The 21,704-nt window shown below is 36.6% G+C and overlaps 1 protein-coding gene and 2 long non-coding RNA genes across 7 annotated transcripts in view; 1 reads left to right on the top strand and 2 right to left on the bottom strand.

Annotated features, from left to right (window-relative positions):
• LOC309971384 overlaps positions 1-21,704 on the bottom strand; it is a 363,899-nt gene that overhangs the window by 115,039 nt on the left and 227,156 nt on the right. The window lies entirely within an intron of this gene.
• A1CF (APOBEC1 complementation factor) overlaps positions 1-21,704 on the top strand; it is an 81,113-nt gene that overhangs the window by 5,674 nt on the left and 53,735 nt on the right. For 3 of the 5 annotated variants that reach the window (XM_082854340.1, XM_082854339.1, XM_082854337.1), the window contains exon 2: positions 19,791-19,934. The exons of 1 other annotated variant lie outside the window; for it this stretch is intronic. In XM_082854340.1, the coding sequence (XP_082710466.1) occupies positions 19,836-19,934 (99 nt within the window). In that variant the 5' untranslated portion in view covers positions 19,791-19,835. Of the gene's footprint in view, positions 1-17,748; positions 17,810-19,790; positions 19,935-21,704 lie in introns of all 5 variants that reach the window. One more of the 5 variants, XM_082854338.1, reaches the window with a different exon arrangement.
• Positions 1,287-15,646, bottom strand: LOC309971383. Its single transcript, XR_014326735.1, has 2 exons — positions 6,708-15,646; positions 1,287-5,498 (listed from the first exon to the last, which is right to left on the bottom strand). It is a non-coding gene; the product is annotated as an uncharacterized lncRNA (long non-coding RNA).

Below are 21,704 nucleotides of genomic sequence, written 5' to 3'. Positions count from 1 at the left end.
TCCACCAGCCTCAATAGAGTTCTTCATTTAGGATAAAAAGAGTATGTTTCCAGAAGTTCCTTTTTAAAATACGAATTAGTTGGAATACAGAGTGGGAGTGATCAGGGCGCTTTGAGGTGTTGACATACAGGAACACTGTAGCCTAAAATCACCTAGCATATTCACTAGTCTCATAAAGCCTTATGGAAATGGTACTTAGGATAGGTAAGTTTTGATGGTGGGGAAGAGAAGATGTAGAGGAGAGGTGGCCCAGGGTGAAAGTGTCATGGGTAACCAAAGGATAATAGAAGGTATTTGAATGGCAGGTGTTTGTCTGATTTTTGAGAAAGAATTTACTTATTAAATAATTTTGATTTATTATTAAAGTCATTTGAGCATCACACTTAGCAGGTACTAATTCCTCCGTGTGTCTCTCTCATTTCATAACAGTTACTTAATACAACTGCATTACTTAAATTGGAATCAATCAGGGAATGCCATTATGTGGTCCCAGAGGGTAATAAAGATAAGAGAAAAAATTACAATGTCCAGAAACTCTTATTCTTATTTGCCTTTCAAAATAAGCCATAAGATCAAATATTTACTATAATAATAATAATTCAGGTTATTACTTCCAATAATAATAATTCAATATTTCAAAGTATTCCCCAAATTCCAATGAAACAAAGCTGATTCATGGTGCTGGAATGGCCAAGAGGGAGATGAATGCAATGTTAGAGCAGAAGGCTCTGGACCAACAATGCCTGGGCTCAAATCCTAGTTTCACCACTTACTAGCCATGTGACCTTCAGCAAGGTAACTTCTCTGTGCCTATTTCCTCTGCTGTAAAATCAAGGTTGCTTTGAGATTAGATCAGAAATTACACATGAAGATCTTAGAACAATACCAAGTAAGTGCGCATAAACCTCAGCTACTGCAGCTGTAATTCTCATCTCATTTCTGTGTCGATTTCACAATGCTTTACTGGAGGAAAATGGTTAGACGAGAGAGAGGCTATGAGGTCAACATGTAGAAAGTGTATTTTAGCCTGGAAGTCAGTGGCTTAGAAATTAACTATCCCCATGACTGGCTTGCTGTGCAAATTGGGAACAATTTCTCCCCGACTCTGTTGCAGTTTTCCCAAGGCAGAGATGTTCTCTATCATAGGCAGGGCCTCCTAATTAAGTCAGTATAGAGTGATTTAAAGGAACCTGGGTAATTAGCAAGAGAAGCAGACTAGAAATCTGGTCTGAAATCACCCCAGAGTACAAACCTCTCAGGCTCTGTTATTTTCACTGTTATGACAAAAAAAAAACAAAAACAAAAAAAACAAAAAAAACACACACACAAAGTATTCAAAGGCACAGTACTCTTTATTGAATAAAACAGCCACCTAATTGGGGACAGAAGGCGAAGAGGTAGAAGAAGAGATAAAGAAAAACATTAGTGAGTGTCATGTACCAAGCTCCATGCTGTGCACTTATCCAATCACTTTGAATCACTATAACAACTCTATAAGGCAGGCATCATTATCTCCAATTTTGAAATGAAGAAACTGGAAGCCAGTTATAAATAACTTAACCCAAGTTTGCAAAGGTCTTAAAGGATAGAACTCAATATTTGAACCTAAATCAGTATGACTTCGTGATTCCATGGTTTTATGTTCATTATTGACTATGACACCCTTAGACTTGTGAACCAATAATGAACAACACAGTGCAAAATATTGTGTATTCTAATATCCTGTGGTGAAACTAGAAAATTAGGAAAAAGGGGACAAAGTCTAGAGTAGTCAGAGGATATAAAATGTCCATTCTGCTTAGCAAATACGTATGAAGTGCCAACTAACACGAAGCTAAGGGCTAAGGGCTAAGAAGATGAGTGTATGTCCTTGGTGAGTTTATGGCCCTCCCTCTCTTTATCCTACCTTCATTCCTCAATGAATGAATGAGGAATGAATGTAGGATGTTCTGTCCTCCTTTTTCTTTTCCATCTGTCTTGAAACCAATCTTTCTGCCTTTAAGCTGCTCTCAACAAAACTCACAAGTTATCTTTCTAAAGTACACAGGGTCCTAGAATTCTTCCATGCTGTTCCCAGTGACTTCATAATACAGTGCAAACACTCTATCATGTCAATATTAATTCTTGCCTACCTTACCAGCTTTATCTTCTGTCACTCTCGCTCCCTCCCTCGAGAAACCCCCTCCCAACTTGAATTCAACATGCTAATCATACTCAGCTTCTCAACCATCCATATTATTTTCACTTACACCTCTGTCCCCTAAAGTCCCTTTCTTCTCCCTTCTCCTAACTCCTAGTCATCCTTCAAACTGGCCTGAGTAGAGGGAATGTATACACTGGAAATTAATATGAAGTACAACATTGGAGAAGTTTGGTAATAAGATAGAAAAATTGACATTAGTTCATAGAGTTATATGAGGCCATTGGAATTCTTTTAGTTGAAGAGTAATATAAAATGGATATTTAAGAAAATCAACCAGTGTTGTACAGATGACATTAGAGTTAGAAAAGACTAGAGGCTGAATTACAGCGATGATCTAAGTATTAAATGATGGCTGCAGAGATGATAATTAATGGCAGTGGGAATTCAAAAGAAAGCAAAGTATCAGAACTCAGTGGCTGACTAGAAATAAGGAGGCAAGGATTTAATAAGAGCAGTTTATACCAACGCATGTAAGTTAGCATAAAATCAGAATTTATATAATCTTTTCTTTTCACTGTGATTGAAATGTATTATTTTGTTTATATATACATTTGAGCTGATTTTATTTTTGCAACCGAAAAATACTGCATTGACACAATTTAATCATTGACATACACTAGGATCTTTTCTTTCATCTTCAAATGTTCTGTCTAGCTGACTTTTGTCCTTGAAGCAAATTGTCCAATTTTGAGATGTAGAACTATAAATCTAAGTAGTTGTATGTGTGGTCAGACTGCTGGGAATTTGTATGAGTAAATTTCACAGATGTTTCAGGAGGTACAGACTGTTTTTCTTGCCTCCTCCCTTTATTTTGACACTGAGTCTTGGAAGTTTCTGGCTTTTCAGTGGAAAAAAATACTGAATCGTGGAAACAGACACTTCAAACTATTCATTCATCAAGCTTCGCACAATCTGGTCTTTAATCTTTCACTTTTTCTAAGCGCATCGGGTTGGGAGAAGCCATATGGTTGTAACGCTGGGAGGGCTGGGGAAAACTAGATGTGAGACCAGGGCAGAATTGGGGGTTGTTGACAAAGAGCAGGGAGAAGAGGATCTGGATTTCTTTCAGAAGCCTGAATCTTTGGAGGGCAGTCTACGATCGGGGATGAGGGATGGATGCTGCAATTGGTCAGCCTGGGTTTGACTAGCTAAGTAGAGGGCATGAAGAACACATGGCCAGAGCCCTGTGCTACTCATCCCAGTGAGATACAACTGTGAGCAAGTCAGAGCTCTGAAATTCTTACTACAGGAAACTGTCACCTGCCTCTCTGTGAGAATTACAATTGCAGGCAATTCGTAAAACACCAAGGGACTTCCCTGGTGGTGCAGTGGTCAAGAAGCCTCCTGCCAGTGGAGGGGACATGGGTTCGTACCTGGTCCGGGAAGATCCCACATGCCACGGAGCAACAGAGCCCATGCACCACGACTACTGAGCCTGCGCTTCAGAGCCCGCGAGCACCAACTACTGAGCCCCCGGGCCACAACCACTGAAGCCTGCATGCCTAGAGCCCGTGCTGCGCAACAAGAGGAGCCACCGCAATGAGAAGCACGCGCACCGCAACGAAGAGTAGCCCCTGCTCGTCGCATCTAGAGAAAGCCTGTGTGTAGCAACAAAAACCCAACACAGCCAAAATAAAAAAAAAAACAGTACATTTTTTAAAAAAAGAAAACACCGAGCAGAGCCATTTGCTACATCTCTTATCAAGGTATATCAGATGGCAAGTCACCCTTACTCAGTGACCTAGTTATATAATATCCATATAATCTTTTTTTTTTTTTTAAGGGAAACCGTAAGGCTGTCCTTTATTGAAAGAGTCAGATTGCCTCAGGGCCATTGTACTACACAGCTTTCGATCGTTGGAATTTGTAAGCTTCACTCCAGGATTGAATGTCTTCCATTAGTCAGTGATTGGCAGCCTTGGTGAACATTGAGTTTTCAACTTAATTTTTCCAAATTGGTCTGAGGAAACCAGATGCAGGAACTAAGTTCAAAAGGACAATCTCAACGAGAATAAAGAGAGACATGATAACACCAGACATCACCAGCTCATCAGATCTCTGTAATCAGCCACACAAATAATTGGTCCTAGGACTATTGGATAAACATCTGCTTTTAAGCTGAAGGATATCTACATTGTATGCTGTGATTACCACCATACCAATTTGTAAGTCAACTTAGAAATTCAACATACATGCAAAGAAATTCTACTCTTCTCGTTAGGTTATGTGATTCTAGAATTTCTAAACTCTGCCAGTTTTCTTTCCCAGGGATCTTTAAGAAAGTCAGTCATGGGGTCAGAGCTGGGATTATTGAGAGAAGATAACACAATAGCCATCTGTACCCTGATCTTACATGTACTAGAACAATGACAACACCAAAACCATGTATGTATACGTATTAGCCAGGGTTCTCCAGATGAACAGAACCAATATTCCAATTGGAATCCTAACTGGCTAATACATATACCTACATGGTTTTAGTGTTGTCGTTGTTCTCGTATCTGTAAGATACATATAAATCTATTTATCTATCAATAGATAAAGAGGTTTATTATAAGGAATTGGCTCATCTGATTATGGAGGCTGACAAGTCCCAAGATCTGCAGTTGGCAATCTGGAGACCCAGGAGAGCCAACATGTAGTTCCTGTCTGAAAGCCAGAAGGCTTCCCAAGAAAAGCCAATGTTTCAGTTCAACTCTGAATGCAGAAAGAGACTGATGTCCTAGCTCAAGCACTCAGGCAGGGCAGAGTTCTCCCTCTCTTTTTTTTTTTTTTTTTTGTAATAAACTGGGTGTTCTCTCTTATTTAGCCTTTTTATTCTAGTCAGACCTTCAGTTGATTAGGTGAGGCCCACCCACATTAGGAAGAGCAATCTGCTTTACTCAGTCTATCAATTCAAACATTCATATCATTCAGAAATACCCTCAAAGACACACCCAGAATAATGCTTGGCCAAATGTCTGGGCACTCTGTGATCCAGTCAAGTTGATATGTAAAATTAACCATCACAGTATAACCTTAAGGGAATAGAAAGCACCTCACGTTGTCTGGTCTTAAGGATGTCCATTCCTTCTCCATTACCCCCTCCTTCATCCAACACATGCACAGTTCCCATTTGCTGTTAAAATTTTCCAAAATTTTTTTTGGATTAAAAAAACTGCTATTCGTCTCTCAATATTCAATGTTGTCAAGTACAGGTCACTTATGAGGATCTCTGGTTCAGAGTTTCTGATATTCTTATCCAAGTTGATCAGAAGCTGGAGGATTTTTAAGGGAGTGGTGGTGTCAGAACCAGCTACAAAAGAAAACTTCTTGTGTGATGTTGTGCTGTCAACACTGGCCACCAGGAGTTTATTCACCCTTATGTATATATACACATTCATAGCCACACGTGTGCTTGTGCATTCCTACATATGTACAACCACACACAACCTGATGGTGCAGGCATAAATTCATCTCAGCCAGGAAGAGTGTGAAAATAAGGATGGGGACTCTAGGCACATGGAAAATGGGAAACAAGAACAAAGGAACCTAAGAAGTAAGAAGTAACTGGTGTATCTGGGAGACCTGACGGGCTTGAGCGCAGAATAGCTCTAGACCTGGATTGAGAGATAGTCAGAAAAGTAGAGTTAGGACCAGATCATGGTGGATACTGGATGTCAGGCTAAGGGGTTGGACTGTTTCTTTATAGTTAATTATGAGACCAATGAAGAATATTAGAAGGGACATTTTAGGGAGACTGATCTCGCAGGGGTAGGCAGTAACTAGGGGTAGTAAGCAGTGAAGTTTCATTCTACTTTGACTGAGTTAAGTCTAGTAATGGAAGAGAGGGTGGAGGATGAGGATAGGAGTAAGAAGAGCAACAAATAAGGATACATATGTACAGGAGCAGGAAAATGTCAAGATCCAGACTTCATGAGGAGCCTGTGCTGGAGGTTGTTCTGGATAAAGAGGCTATAAGGACCTCAGCTGTAGGTATTCATGGATCTGCTAAGTTGCTTCACTGTTAACTTGACTCAACTACTTCCTACATCTGCTCCTCTCTCTTCTAAAAGCCATCCTTACTTTCTACTCTCTATCCTTTCTCTACCTCACAGCTTTTGCTTCCTCTCCATATATAGAGCCACGACATAGAGTTTTATGCATACAGTGGTAATATGAACACCTTACCGGTTGGTCCTCATGAAAATGGAGTTGAATATGAATCACTTAGGCAAGAATCTAGGAAGAATGTGATTTTTTTGGTATTTCAAGGGCATTATTTGTAAATACTAGCAATTATGAAAACATTTATTCATTAAGTGATGAAAAGTAGACAGGACAATTATTAGAGACAATTTTGAATTATTCTTTCTCCTGTAATCTAGTCTCTTTCTTTTATAGACTTTTTCTTTTTTTAGTAATTTTTTAAGATGTGTCTGTCCCAACTATTTGGCAGGTGGAATAAATTACTCTCCATATTTCATTTTGTTTGACATTTAACATGCATAGACTGATTTTTAACATGCATAGGTTCAGAAGTTCTAACCTCAGCTGCATATTATCACCTGAGGAGGTTTTAAACCATACAATTTCCTGGGCTCCACTCCAGACCAGTTGAATGAGAATCCCTCTAGGGGTGGTAAGGGTGATGCCCAAGTACGGGTGATTATAACATGAGGCCAGGTAGGGAGTCTGTTCTTTCTCCATAGTTTCTGCTAAAATTTAGAAACACCTGCAGTTAAATCTTGAAGTCCTATTTTGACAAGACATGCATAGGTTAACACTTCCTCTCCTGTCTTTCCTTGTGTAATTTATAGTTTCAAGCTAAATTCCAGGGATTTAAAGGCTCTTTGTTGATATTTAAAGGGCATTTGAAGCAAATAAATGGTGAAATGTCTTTTGAAGCCAATAAAATACACCTCTGTAATATCTACTTAATGAGAATATGTTAAAGAGCAGGAGGTGTCTCCACTGGACCATAAATTATGCAATTTTAAACAGATTTTCTAAATGAAAATAAAAACTTCTGACCATTTGAAATTACTTTTTTCTCAAACAAAACAAGAAGGATTTCCAGATGTCAGGATTGTTTTGCAGTAATGATGATCTGTGGACCAGATGAACATGCTTAACTTTCCCAAGAGTTTGGGTAACTTTTTCTTTTCAAAAGAGATTGTGTGTGACTCCTGATTTTTAATTATTTTTAAAAAAATGTTGGGAAGACATGTCTTCTCATCCCCTGAATGTTCATAATGCCCTGATTTAGTACAGGTGCAATTATATACACATGTATATACACAAAGAAATGGATAAATATTGCAATCCAATCATTTGTCTATTATACCTCTGCTTGTTCTTTTTCTCTGATAAATTCTAAGTTGGTAGCCCCAATAGTATTTTCTTCTCTGGTATAGTTTTATTTTTGTCTATAGATATTTTTACTGTGGTACAATTTCCCCAGTATCTTAGGATGTGCTGTTTTAAGTTACTCTATTTAGGACTTGGAATGACTCCAAGTAAGATGGTATATGGAGTTAAACATCAACAAACAGTAATCAAAATATCAGCTTTTTACATCTTTGAAAAAATAGCATTTAGAAAGTTTGTCTGTCAGCATTGCTTCTCTACAACTGTTAATAACTTGTCTTAAAAACATGGTGTACCTTCCAGATAGAATCAGCAACTTCTTTACCCAGGGGTGTCACCAAAGGAGCAGGAAAGAACAAAGTACAGGATTAAAGAATGGAAGGGAGTAAGAAACAGGTAGACAGCTACTCAGAGACAGGTAGACAGCTACTTAGTTTCAAATCACGGTTGTGCCACTTATTACCTAAGTAACCTTGGGCTCATTAACTTCTCTAACTTGGTTTATTACCTATATCAGAGGAATGAAAATACCTACCCCATTAAGTTTTTATAAGGATTAAATGAATTACATTTTAAGTTTTTAGAACATAGTCAATAGTATTCGTTCAGTTAATGTCAGCTATGTTTATTGTTCGTATTATTTGAAATCTGTTCTAATATTGCCCCATAATAGGCAAAACCAAGTATCTTGGTTTTCCTTTGTTTTTTCTGACCACTAAATGACCATATTTAAATAAGTTTATAAATTATTTTTTTCTGTGGATTTACTGCTCATGTCCTTTGCTCTTTGTCCACTGACTTCTGAGCCCCTTTACTATTGATTTTAAAGTACTCTTTGTATATTGCAGATATTAATTCTCTGTATATTACGTAAGTAGCAATCATTTTCTTCTAGTCTGTGGCTTCCTTTTAACTTTATGTTGTCATTACAGATATTTGTAATTTTTATGTAGTCACATCTGTTAGTCTTTTCAATCCTGGCTTTTGGTGTGCTTGGTTAGGAAGACTTTCTGCATTACAAGATTATAAAAATGTCCTCCCATATTTTCTTCTAGCAGTTATACAATGTTGTTGAAAGGTTATTTCTTTAAGTCACTTAGGAGTTTGGTATGTGTTGTGAGATGGTATGCCAACTTTATGTTTCTTCTCAAATTGTCTATGATCTCCCTATGATCACACCTATTGGCAGTTCCGATATAAACACAACTATGGGTCTAGACTTTTTACCATTCCATTAATCTATTTGTCTATTCCTGTGCCTATTGTATTTATTTTTATTGAAGTATAATTCATCTACAACACTATGTTAATTCCATGTACACAACATAGTAATTCCCTCTTTCTATATATTACCAAATAATCACCATTGCCTGTTTTAATTTTAACTTTTGATTAGGCTAGTTCCAAATAACTCTATACTTTCAATGCATGTTGTGATATGTATTGCCGTTTTTCCTGACAGATGAACTTTAGAACCAGTTTGTCAAATTTCAAAATAATTTAATTGGAAATTAAATTGGTATTGCACTAGATTAATAATTTTGGGAGAATTAATCTTTATAATAATAAGACCTCTATTTACCCAGGCTTTTAGATCCTGCAGTAGAATTTTATCATTTTCTTCATGTAGATTTTGGATATTTCACATTGTTATTTTATATATTTTGTTTATATTGTTCAGATTCTCATTTCATTTTTTTCTGCTTAAATACGGAACATTTTTATAACTGTCCTCGTAGTATTCTTTTATTAGTTCTAATAGTTTTATATAGTTGATTTACTTCTTTTGACTGAGAATGAATGATTGCAGTGTTTCACTATTTAGTGTGATGTTTGCTACATGTCTCTGATAGATACTGTATCAATTTAAGAATTACTATTCTATTACTAACTTACTAAGAGTTTCTTTTTTTAAACCACTAGTGGGTGTTGAATTTACATTTACTGGGATGATGATGTGTTTTTCTTCTTCATCAATGAAGTGAATTAAACTAATAGAATCCCTGATGTTGAATAATCTTTGTAGTCTTGTAGTAAACCCATCGTGTTTATTGTATATTAGTCTTTTGATATTTTGCTGTATGCAGTTCATATCTATATTTGTGATACTGATCTATAGTCTTCTGTTTTGTGATATATTTGTCTGGCTTTGTATCAGAGATATGCTAACTCTGTCAATAATTTCATAAGTTTTCTGTTATTATTCTATGCTTCAAAAGCTTTCTATAATAAAAAATATATTTCTTAAATGAGTCTGTAAAACTCATTTAAGAAAACTTAAAGTTTATAAAACTTGCCTAATAAAGCCATTTGGACCATGTGTTATTTGGGAGGAATACAATGAATTTTTTCAATACAGTTTACAGTTATTGGTATATGCAAATTTTTGACTTACCCTTGAAGCAATTTTGAAAATTCACAGTTTTCTAGGTAATTGGTTACTGCATCTAATTTTTCAATTTATTCATAAAAACATAGTCTTTAAAAGTCTCTTGATCTGTGGTTATATTCATTTTCCCTTTGATTTTAAAATAGGTTTTCTTCTTTTTACCTTATCAAGATTGCCAGAGGTGTGCTAATTTACCCATCTCTTCAATCAGCTCTTACATGTATTTATCAAGTCTACAGATTTTTGTGTTTTATTCATTTACTTTTATCTTTAATTCCTTCTGATTTCTTTTAGTCTCTTTTCCTTTTTCCTAGCCTCCTTAGTCAAATGATTATCGCTTATTAGAAAAATGCTGAAGAGAAACAGTTTCCTAAGAATTTAATCTTGACCACATCTCATAGTTTTTGATGACTTGCTTACACTGACATTCATTTGTTAATATAATTTAACTTTTAAAAATTAGAGTAAGAGCTGCATATTATAGACAGCTAAAAATAGCAAGAATGATAAAAATAATTTTTTAATGCACAAAGAAGATAGAACGAGTTAGCCTTTTATAATCACTCTGATGAATATAAAACTTAACACAAATGAAATGAGACTATACATTGTTTTGTAATCTGCCTTTTTTTACTTGATTATATTTCACAAATATCTGCTTAAATAGCATGTTCTACTAGAACATCAGTTTTATTAGCTGTACAGTACCACTGCTTATTAATATATTTCATCATTGGATATTTAGATTGTGTCTAATTTTTATTACAAAATTAACATGCCCTATGAGACACCACACACACACACACACACACACACACACACACACACACACACACACTGAGGACTTTAAAGATTTTTCCTACTGAGAAATGAAAACAAATGAAATAACTGGATTATTAAAACAATATGAAAGAAATCAAGATAATACATTCAAAACTGCACTTTTCTTCACCCTGGACAGTTTCTAGAAAGGAGAATAACCACTCAGAGAGCCATAGATGGTGGTTAAAAAGTCAACCAAAGCAGCAGATAAGGAACAAAGAAGGAATGTTTACTGAGTATCTTCTGTATGTCAAGCACTTTGTTAGATGCTCTCATATCCATTATCTGATTTATTTAATCCTTTGTTTAGAAAAAAAAAAAAGGAAAGAAAAACATTTAAGTATCTGTGTTCCTATTCTTTTCTTAAAATAGGAAACAGTGTCTCAGAATAGTGAAAATCATGGTGGCAGAACTGAAATTTAAATGCAAGCTTGTCCTTCTCTAAAAATGTGAAACCTACTCTAGAAAGAGGATTTTGTCAATAATTACCAGTTAAATTAATATATTTACTATGAAAAACTTTAAGGCTTGTCTAAGCTCAAATTGACCAGGCCCAACTTAATGCATGATTCATTACTAATGCCTGAATAACATAGAAGGGATTCTGGTTAATTTGATTTTTTTTGCTGATATCCATTGCTTTTTAAAAATTAAGATGCCACATATTAAGACTCTGTGAGATGTTTTCATGGTTACGCTTTGGAATTTTATGGATGCGTATTCTCTGTTAATTTTGCTATGGTTCATGATTCATGGCCAAATAAACAGCTATAACATTAATTCTCTTCCAAAATGATCTTAAGACTGAGTGTAAACATTTTTTCCAAAGAGAATAGTAGAGCTAATTTACATATTTTATCAAGTAACACAAAGTAATTTTTACTTAGCCTCATTAGGCAAATGTGTAAACTTTGGTCATAAATCCTTCACAAACCATTTCAACACAATTTGGAACTCCTTCGGTGTAAAATTCCCAGGAGATACTAGAAGGCTGAAATTCATGATAAAATCACTTGTACAACTTGCATGTTGCATTAAGAGTTATGTCCAGCCTACATCATGCAACATCCGTATACAATAAGACACTGGGGAAAGACTGGATTGGGTTTGGAGAGGTCCCAAAGGCAAGTGAAGCTACCATCAATTTGAAATGCACCCAGCACATTGCTAGTACAGGCCCTCCGCAATCACAAAGGACACCTCTCCTCTGTTTACCAAGTCAGAAATAGGCTTACTTCCCATTCAATTTCCTTATCAGTCCTCTTTGGAAAAAAACCAAATAAGATAGAAATGATAATATTAACAAAACTACTCCATTTCCTAACTCTAAATTGTTAGTACAATGGCTGGCATTGTATGCCTGTAATATATTAAACATTTTAAGATATTAAACATTTATTGACCTTTTTGTTAAAGTTAAGGATAATTACTTCATTTAGTTTTTTACCAAGAAACCTTCTAACTTTAGTTCTCTGCCTTTATCCTTCATCTCCTTTTTGTTCTTCTCTGCCTATCATTCACAGCTACCATTTCAGCTGTTGCTTTTCTAAGTCATCCTTTCTTCACTCTTTAAGTGTGCTTTTCCATCGTGCACTTCTCTTACCTTTGTCTCATGTCTTGCCCAATTTACTATTTTGAGAGACTTTAAAAGCAAACAAACAAAAAACTTGTTTTCCCACTTTCTCTGTTTCCCTAGCTGCCAACTTATGTTCCACCAGGGCATTAAGATCTTCCCACTTTGCCATAACTTCAGGCAAACCTAGAAAACAAATATCACCCAAAATTCTCTCATATTATCATATTTTTCCTTCCACAACTTGCTTCTCTATGGGAGCCCAATTTTTATGTATGCTTTTCTTCTTTATAGATTAGGGTTATAATTTAAGAGCAGCATACAGTGTCTTCCTGACAGCTCTAGATTTGGAAAACTCATAATCTCCCACCCTACCTGCTGCTCTCCTCCAGCTTCCTTCTTATTTTGTTCCCTGCCACCTTCCCTGAGCCAGGACACACTGGCACTGGAGGACATCAGGGTCAAGGGTCAGGAACAGCAGCTCTGATCTTGCCCAACAGTGAACTCTGGAAATTGCTACTGATCAGTATTAGCCAAGTGATGAGGTGAGCAGTTCACTCCCATCCACCTGAGACTTTAAGGAAGGCAGAAAGCTTGAACCCCCAATAACTTCTAGGTTCTTTTAATCTTCATCAAATAGGCACTAACATTGCAAATACTAAACCAGAAAGGCATTGAAAAGAAAAGTGAATCCAAACATCAACTATTTTTGAATCACTTTGCACTCAAAATTTTAGTCTTACCCTCCCAAATACAATGACACATTCAAAAATGCAGAGAAACCATGCCAATCAATTTCTCACACAGAGCAAATTCATTCTAGGATAGAACTTTCAGGAAGCGACTGGAACAAGCATAATAATAAGTGTTAGGAAATTAGCTGCAGACTAATTTTACTTCTGATCCAGTGCAAGTCACTATCATTTATAAAATGCTGATCCAAAATCTTTGGTTTGTTCCATAAGTATTTACTGAGCACTTAGCATAATGTCAGGCTAAAACTCTTGGGTAAAGATGAGTACAACATAGTCCGTACATGCAGGACAGTCACAGTTTAGTTAGGTAATAACTAAACTATAATAATTATAGTACCGTCTGCAACAACCGAGGGATGTACAAGCTTTCTTGAGAGCATTAAGGAAGTGGCACCTAACATTACCCATAAGTAGGATCAAAGGAAGCATCACAGAGCAGATAATATTTCAATCAAGTCTGGCAGGATCAACAGGGTCAATGCAGTGAGACCAATGTGAGAAGAGAATGGTAGGTAAGAGAAGGGAAGAGAAGAGAAGGAAAGGGCATTTGAAGCAGAGAGCCCAGAAGTATAAGAAAACACGGGACTTCCCAGTGGCAGGGTATGTGAATGACACTGGAAGGGGAGTCTGGGAGCTAGTCCTGAAGAGATGAGGTATCATGCTAAAGACTTGAGACTTTATCCTCCCAGCAAGTGGTTTTGCAATTCTACCCCTTGGAATTAGAGATTAATTATAATAATAATAATTAAATAATAAAACAGCTAACACTTCCTGGGCAGTTAGTAATCGTCAGGATCCACTTTAAGTAAGAATACATTCAAAATACTTAATCCTTAAAAACAACCCTATGAAATAGGAACTAATATTATCCTAAATTTTAAATGACAGGAAACTGAGACTCAGTTTCCATTGAATGGAAGCAGAGGAACAAAAGAGGGGAGCATTTTTATACAGCAGGTTTGGTGGCGAGTACACATTTGAACAAAGTATTACTTTGCTGAGAAAAAAGAGGATGGGAGACACTGAGGGCAGATTAGTGGAAGCTGGCAGAGCTGGAAGAGACCTCTCAGTTTTTGCATTATTTGCTCCTCCCTCACTCATTTTCAGAATGAATAAGGAAGGAGGAGAAGGGAAGGAAATTACACAAGGAAGTGCTGTCATGTCCAGCAGGTCCTTTCTACAATCTCTTTGCTATTCCTCCCCTCCAACATGAGTGATTAGCAGTAAGTCAGGTGGGAGTACTTGCTGTATGCTGGACCTAACTAAACACTTGACAAGTATGTTCTCATTTCATCTTCACAACAGCAATGTCACAGCCTGCCTGTTACCCCAATTCACAAATGAGCAAACTGATGCTGGGGGGAGAGGAGTCCATGATTCTTTCCTATAATATTGCCTGTATTCTTTCTCCATCCAACTTCCATTTCTTTGCCCCTTTCTTCCCTCACCCATTCTCATCTAGATAACCGTGCTGTTCCATGAACCTCTGGAATTTCTTACTGCACAGTCTCTGAGAAGTTGGGGTGATTGCCTCTCCCTTTCTGCTTTTATATTTTACTTATCTATGCCTAACAATATTCTAGCACTCACTACATTCCAGGAATTCGTCCAAAGCCCTTCCAACGTATTTACTCATGTAATACAATACCCCCAGAGAAATGTTACTGCTTCCTCAGTTAAAGATATTGAGTTACCAAGAGGTTAAGGAACTTTTCCAGGGCGCAGAGTAAGAGGCAGAATGAGGATTTGAACTCAGGAGGTCTAGCTCTAGGGTCCGCATCCCTATTCAGGCTTTATCTTCCTTGACTTAGCAGGTCTTGGCACACCTGACCACGCACTTGATCTCAAAATCCATTTTTTTTTCCTTGGCTTCCAATCCACTTCTCTCATTTGGTTTACCTCCTACCTACCCGGCTGCTTCATCTCATTCCCCTTTGCTGATTCCTCCTTGTCTCTCCAACCTCCAAAAGTTAGAGTACCCCAAAGTAGGACCTATTTTCTGTACTCCGTCCCTACTGATTTCATCCAATTTCACAGCTTAATCATCATCTCTACACAGAGAGCTGCCAAATCGATATCTCCTGTCTGTAAATCTCCCGTAACATCCTGACTCAGATATCTAACTGTGCACTGAATCTCTTCCCGTGGCTGCCTAATGGGCATCTCGAAATCAATGTGCCTCCACCTGAGCTCCTGCTCTTCTTCCACAGACTCGTTATTCCTCATCTCAGTAAACTGGCAACTCCATTCCTCTAGTTGCCCAGGCCAAGAAACGATGTCATCCTCAACTCCTCGTTTTTCTCTCTCACGATGCATCCAACTCATCTGTAAAATCTATTCCAAGATTCGATCACTTTTCAGCACCCTCACTATCACCACTCTAATCCAAGCCACTATTCTCTCGTACCCGGATGTCGCAGTGTTTCTAACTGGTCTCCCTGCTTCTCCCCTCGACCCCTCTAACCAGAGCCAGGCAAGTGAGGCACTGCCTCAAATGCAAAATGTAAGAGCCATCAAAAAACTCAGTAATTAAGACAAATGATTTTTTTTTTTTTTTTTTTTTTTTGCGGTACGCGGGCCTCTCACTGTTGTGGCCTCTCCCGTTGTGGAGCACAGGCTCCGGACGCGCAGGCTCAGAGGCCATGGCTCACGGGCACAGCCGCTCTGCAGCATGTGGGATCCTCCCGGACCGGGGCACGAACCTGTGTCCCCTGCATCGGCAGGCGGACTCTCAACCACTGCGCCACCAGGGAAGCCCGACAAATGATATTTTAATGCAATTAAAAAAAATAAAAATCAATGGGAAAAAATCCATAATGAACAAAATGGCAAAATTTAAATAAAAACAGGATCAGAGTGATTGCCTGACCTCCCTTGCCTCACCTTAGCCCCAACGCTGCCTGACTCCCTTCAGTGTTTTCTCGATGGTTAGAGTGAGTCTGTTAAACATAAGTAAAATCTTCACATCTCAGGGCAAAAGCCAAGGTCCTTACCGTGACCTACAAGATCCTTCATGACCTGGTCCGCCATTATCTCCCTGACCCCAGTTCCCATTCTCTCATTCACTCAGCTCCATCCTCTCCACATAGGCCACTGTTTCATCGACAAGCTCCCACCTCAGGGCCCTCCAACTTCTTGGAATGCTCTCCCCCAAATACATCCCTCATTTCCCCAGGTTCCTTTCCAAATTCACTGTATCAGGACCACACTATCTAAAATTCCATCCTCCTCCCAACACATATACTTCATATTGCTCTTCCATTCTTTATTTTTTTCTCCTCAGAAATTAACATAAGCACAGTGTATATTTTGCTCATTTATCTTGTTTACTGTCTCTCACAACCACTATAAAACTCCATGAGATTTTGCGGGGAGAGGGGTTTGTTTTGCTGATTCCCAGTGTCTCAAAAATTCTCGGATGATGGTAGATACCCAGTAAACAAGTTTTGAATGAATAAGTAATACATGTTTATGAGTGCTTTCCTTTAGCTACAATGGTCTTAATGCCTGCTATATATAGGTTTTGAATTCTATTGCCTCAATAAATTACACTGGGAACTACTCTTCAAAATGCAGTAGCTCAGATCTGAAGAATCTGCAAGGTGTTAAATTAGAAAATGTATTGCAAAACGTTTCTTTCAAATTTGACCAAATTTTTAAACAAAAGTTTGACTTAAGAAAATATTTATCTTGGATTCGAGTTCACTCCTTAGATTAAGTCAATGTTGAAAAAGGGGGTTGTTTTTGAGAAACAAACATTGAAGATCAAGTGTCTCTTAAGGCAAATTCTGAATTTTGTTTCTATGTCCTGATTTCCAATGACCTGATTCTATGTTGAGATATTATACAGATTTTCTCAATAATGTCAGAGTGAACCCATGTGTGATCAAAAGACCATTCTGATGTCAAAGTATTTTTAATCACCTTTATTAATAATTAACCAAAACTAAAGGCAGGTTTTACAAATAAAACTTGTCTCACCATGAATTGCTATCTCTTGATGGAGAAGATGAAGTTCAGCAAAGAGCAAACCTACAACTTGGCTAGAAGACAACAGACTTTGCCTTCCAACCTCGGTTAAGACATGCAAGACTAACCTCATCAGACCCCAGTCCATCCATGGCCTCACTGCTCTTACAGGTTAAATCCAGCACTGTGGGAGCATTTGAGAGTATCCTGATGAAAAGGCAATTTTAGTAACATTTGAGAAAAGTGCACGAGTTAGAATTAGTCTTAAAGGCTAGTTTTTCTTTGTAAATCTTCAAAATTCCTTTTTTTTAATTTATATTTTTTATTGAAGTATAGTTGATTTACAACTTAGTGTTAGTTTCAGGTGTACATCACAGTGAAGTGATTCATATATATATATACATACATATATATATATATACAAAACTGAATATATATATATTCTTATGCAGATTCTTTTCCCTTATAGGTTATTACAAAATACTGAGTATAGTTCCCTGTGCTATACAGTAGGTCCTTGTTTGTTATCTATTTTACATGTAATAATGTGTATATGTTAATCCCGAACTCCTAATTTATCCCTCCCTCTTCTTTACCCTTTGGTAACCATAAGTTTGTTTCCTATGTCTGTGGGTCTATTGCTGTTTTGTACATAAGTTCATTTGCATCTTTTTTTTTTTTTTTTTAGATTCCACATATAAACAACATCATATTCTTCTTTCTCTGGCTGGCTTACTTCACTTAGTATGGTAATCTCTAGGTCCACCCATGTTGCTGCAAGTGGCACAAAACGCCTTTTGTAGTTTTATCTTTTAAGAGGATTGTATTGTTTCCTAGAGATTTCTATGACTGTACTCACCAGCAGTTTAGGATTAAAAACTGAATATAGGTCTCATTTTATGCCTACCTTGTAGTATCCATAGAAAGAGTACTTACACTATAAATGTGTCACTAAAGCTACACGTCCAATCTGAATTGCTACATATATATATCAAACCACCATTATCAGAAAATACTTTCCAATTTGTCTTAGTCAAGATAAAAAGATTAAAACAAACAAACAAACAAAACACTGCCTTTTGCAAAGTAACAGACAATACAGACCGGTGTATTAACTGAGTTAGCCAGCTGTCCATAAAACACAATGCCCTAAAGCTGGACAGGGAGTGAAGCTGCCTTATAGACAGCACTAACTAAATACTTCTTGAGAGAATGAATGATTGAAAACTGAATTGATCTGGGTCAGAAGCAAGCAAGAATTATGAGAAAAGTCTAGGGCAAGAATGGCCATGCTTATATACAGAACATGAAATTGTTTTATCCCTGTAACAGCTAATGAATATTCTCGCCGGAATCTAGTTGTTTTTTTTAAATTTGGTTTTCTAAATTATATTGAAAATATTACTTTCTAGATGATGCTTGTCTATTGTTTGGGAACTTTATTTTTAATTGAGTATAATTGCTTTACAATGTTGTGTTAGTTTCTGCTATATTATTCTATTACTTTCATAATAGAATACTTTGAAGTTGCATTTTACTCAGATTATCTCGGCTTCACTTTTGTCACCCAATTGTTTACCCATTCCTTGTATTATTAATGGTACCTTTACCCTGAACCTTTAAATGAAAATCAAAGTGGTATGGGAAATCCCAATGCATAGAACAGAAAAGTTCTTAAAGGGCCTATAGTGAAATACATTATATTTGCATGTGATTCAAATCAGTGTAAAAAGAGCTTCCTTTGTCTTGGTTGGCAGAGTACATCAAGCAGAGAGAAATCCCAGCACGGAACCTTCATTGAGTCACTCCCACTCTAATCCAGTGGGTCAATGCACTCCCCTCTGTACATGAGAGCCTCCAGGGGCTCGCACCATCATAGCCTGGGACCATCACCATGGACAAGTCCTTGTGCTGGGAACCAGTGAATTTGAACAACCATCAGATTTGGAATGGGGTTCAAACCATGTTCCCTGATAGAAAGTATAGATAATGAAATGCTGAAGTTTCATATTTACATCTACATAGATCAACATGGGCATATGTAAATTTTCCTAATTTCTTAGATTTTACAAAGGGCTTCATGTCCTTTTCTGAGTGGTCTATGTGATATACGATCCAGGTGTCAGTAGGCCCTTCCAACACCATTCAAAAGGATCCATTGTTCTTATTTTGTTAAAACCCATGTGACATTTTTATTACAGAGTAGTTTGCATGATGACTTCTGTACATCTGATACCAGCACACTCTGATCTAGAAATTTATCTTTGAAGAATAAGTAGATAAATGTCTCAGGTAACAGACAGAATAGATAAATGAAGCTAAAACTTTCAGGATCTTCATACCACATTCTCGTCAATTTGATTTAGTAACTGTGCTTTCTTCCCACATCTGCAAGGACCATTCCTCATACTTTTAATTGGCAAGAATGAATTTGTTTTTGAGCATTTGGTGACATTCTGAGATAACTGGACTGAGAACTACTGGTCTGCATTCTAAGTGGAAAAAGGACATTATTCAGTGTTGACTTCTAAATTTCAACTATAATTGAACATTTTAAAAAAAATTTTTTAATGAGGATATTTAACTGCCCTGGTTTGTGGGTGTCTGTTAGTTGCTCTAACCTTAATGAGTAATTTATAGAGAATGTTTCCTAAAGATGTCCTTCATGAAAAGGACAAGTTTGGACTTGGTAATAGTAATTTACTTAATTTATCTTAAATTTGGTTTCAGTGAGCAACCCTAATTAACCTGATTTTTTGCTGATAATCACTCTCAATGGAATCAAATCACAAATCCGGGGATGGATTGAGCGGCACCCAGAAGGAAGCAGCCCTCCGCGCACTGGTCCAGCGCACAGGATATAGCTTGGTCCAGGTAGGAACTTCTTGTGCCATCTGCTGAAACTCACCACTGAATTCAGAGTGGTGGGAATATTAGCGATCCTAACATGCAAAATGTGATCGATCAGTCGTATAACTCTTTAGTTGGACATTCCTTTCCAGGGGGGAAGGAAGTTGGATCATTTCAGTTTTGTAGGTGATCTCCCAGGTGATGTTCTTTCTACTCTGGGTTATCAACTCAATTTTGCCTTGCCATTTGGAAGCAGAACTAGTGTTAACAGTCATAAAGACTATCACAGTTTTGAAAGGTCAGTTTAGTATAAGAAAAGGCAGCTGGAATTCACCACCCAGAGCTTGTCAGTGAACGAGAACCCAGCTGGTGCTTCAAGAACCAGAAGAAAACAAACTATCCAGGAACTTGCCTTAGTTTCTAGAGAGATATTTGACAGCAGATGTAAAACAACTTCTAGATGAAGGATCCAAGAACTGACCATCTGGTCAACCTAGCTATTCCAGGATGTTTTCTCATAACACCTATCCAATCTGTTTAGGATATATAATAATTTCTCTCCATGTTCAGCATTTTTGAAAAAGAAAGAAGAAAAACTATCCTAAAACTATCTATTCATTATCACTGGTTGTTATGAATTGTCTGTACATTATTATTGTCTTTATGATAACCTCTGTTAGAGAGCTTATGATATATTGAAAAACAAACTAGTTTTAGACATATAAGTTAATTATCTTACTTGAAGAAATAATGTTGCTTTTTTTAATGTTGTTCTTTTTACAGTAAGACAAAGTATTTTACTGCTCAGCTATTATATTTTATCACATACTTTCCCAACTTAACCAAATCTTTGTGCTATTATGAATACGAAAGTCATAAGTGGGTAATAATAACATATACAATAGTGTCCTTTATTACATGTTCCTTTGTCAGATCAGTTGAAAACTAAATGTAGTACATTTTGCAATAATCTTATAAGTCATGGCACACTTTGTTAGAGATAATATAATGCTCAAAGTTATTTCTAATTTTTCATCCTAATGAAGAGTATTTATTTAGACTTTTTTAAGATTTCAGTATTTCACAGAAGGCTTCTAAAATTTCATTTAAGTCAAGGGAGATACTAATGTATTATTAGTTTTTAATACTTAATAAAAGTCTATTTTAGGATCATTACTAAACTTTTAAATGTCTTCATCTCCAAATTTAATGTGCTTCAAAATTAATGCCTGATTGAAAATTTTTATGCAGTCTTTTCCCACATAAAGGGGTATTTCATAATCCACAGAGGAAATTCTATAGAGTTTACGGTCTATAAAACAGATACACTTAGAATAATAATTTTTTACATTTGCTCAGGTACAGTTAGTTGAAAAAATGTTTTTATCTTTTGTAATCAGCAGTTTCATAAATGTTATAAAATCAAAAATGTTTTATATCAGTTTTTCTTTTTAACTGCTTTGTATCTGAAACACTCATGCAAAGATAGTGGTAGTGGAAAGCACTTAAACCCTTTTGAAAACCAATTAGTCAATATTCATAAATAAGTATATTCCCCTCTGGAAACAAACCTTTAATGATCTGAAATATAATGATGAAAACATATAAGCCTTTCTAGTGTGACGCTATTTCTAATATCTCAATATCATAAACCTAATGTATAAAAGGAAATTATTAACTATGAATATATAAGTATACTCAACAAACAGAACTTTATGAGAAATAATCCTAAAACAATATAAACTGTCCATTTAATTTTATTCTGGGCACTGGTTCTTTCATTCCCCCCAGATG

This window comes from Leucopleurus acutus, assembly GCF_964270905.1.
Source record: "Leucopleurus acutus genome assembly, chromosome: 14".
Classification (NCBI taxonomy): domain Eukaryota; kingdom Metazoa; phylum Chordata; class Mammalia; order Artiodactyla; family Delphinidae; genus Leucopleurus; species Leucopleurus acutus.
This window is presented reverse-complemented; position numbering and strand designations above follow the sequence as displayed.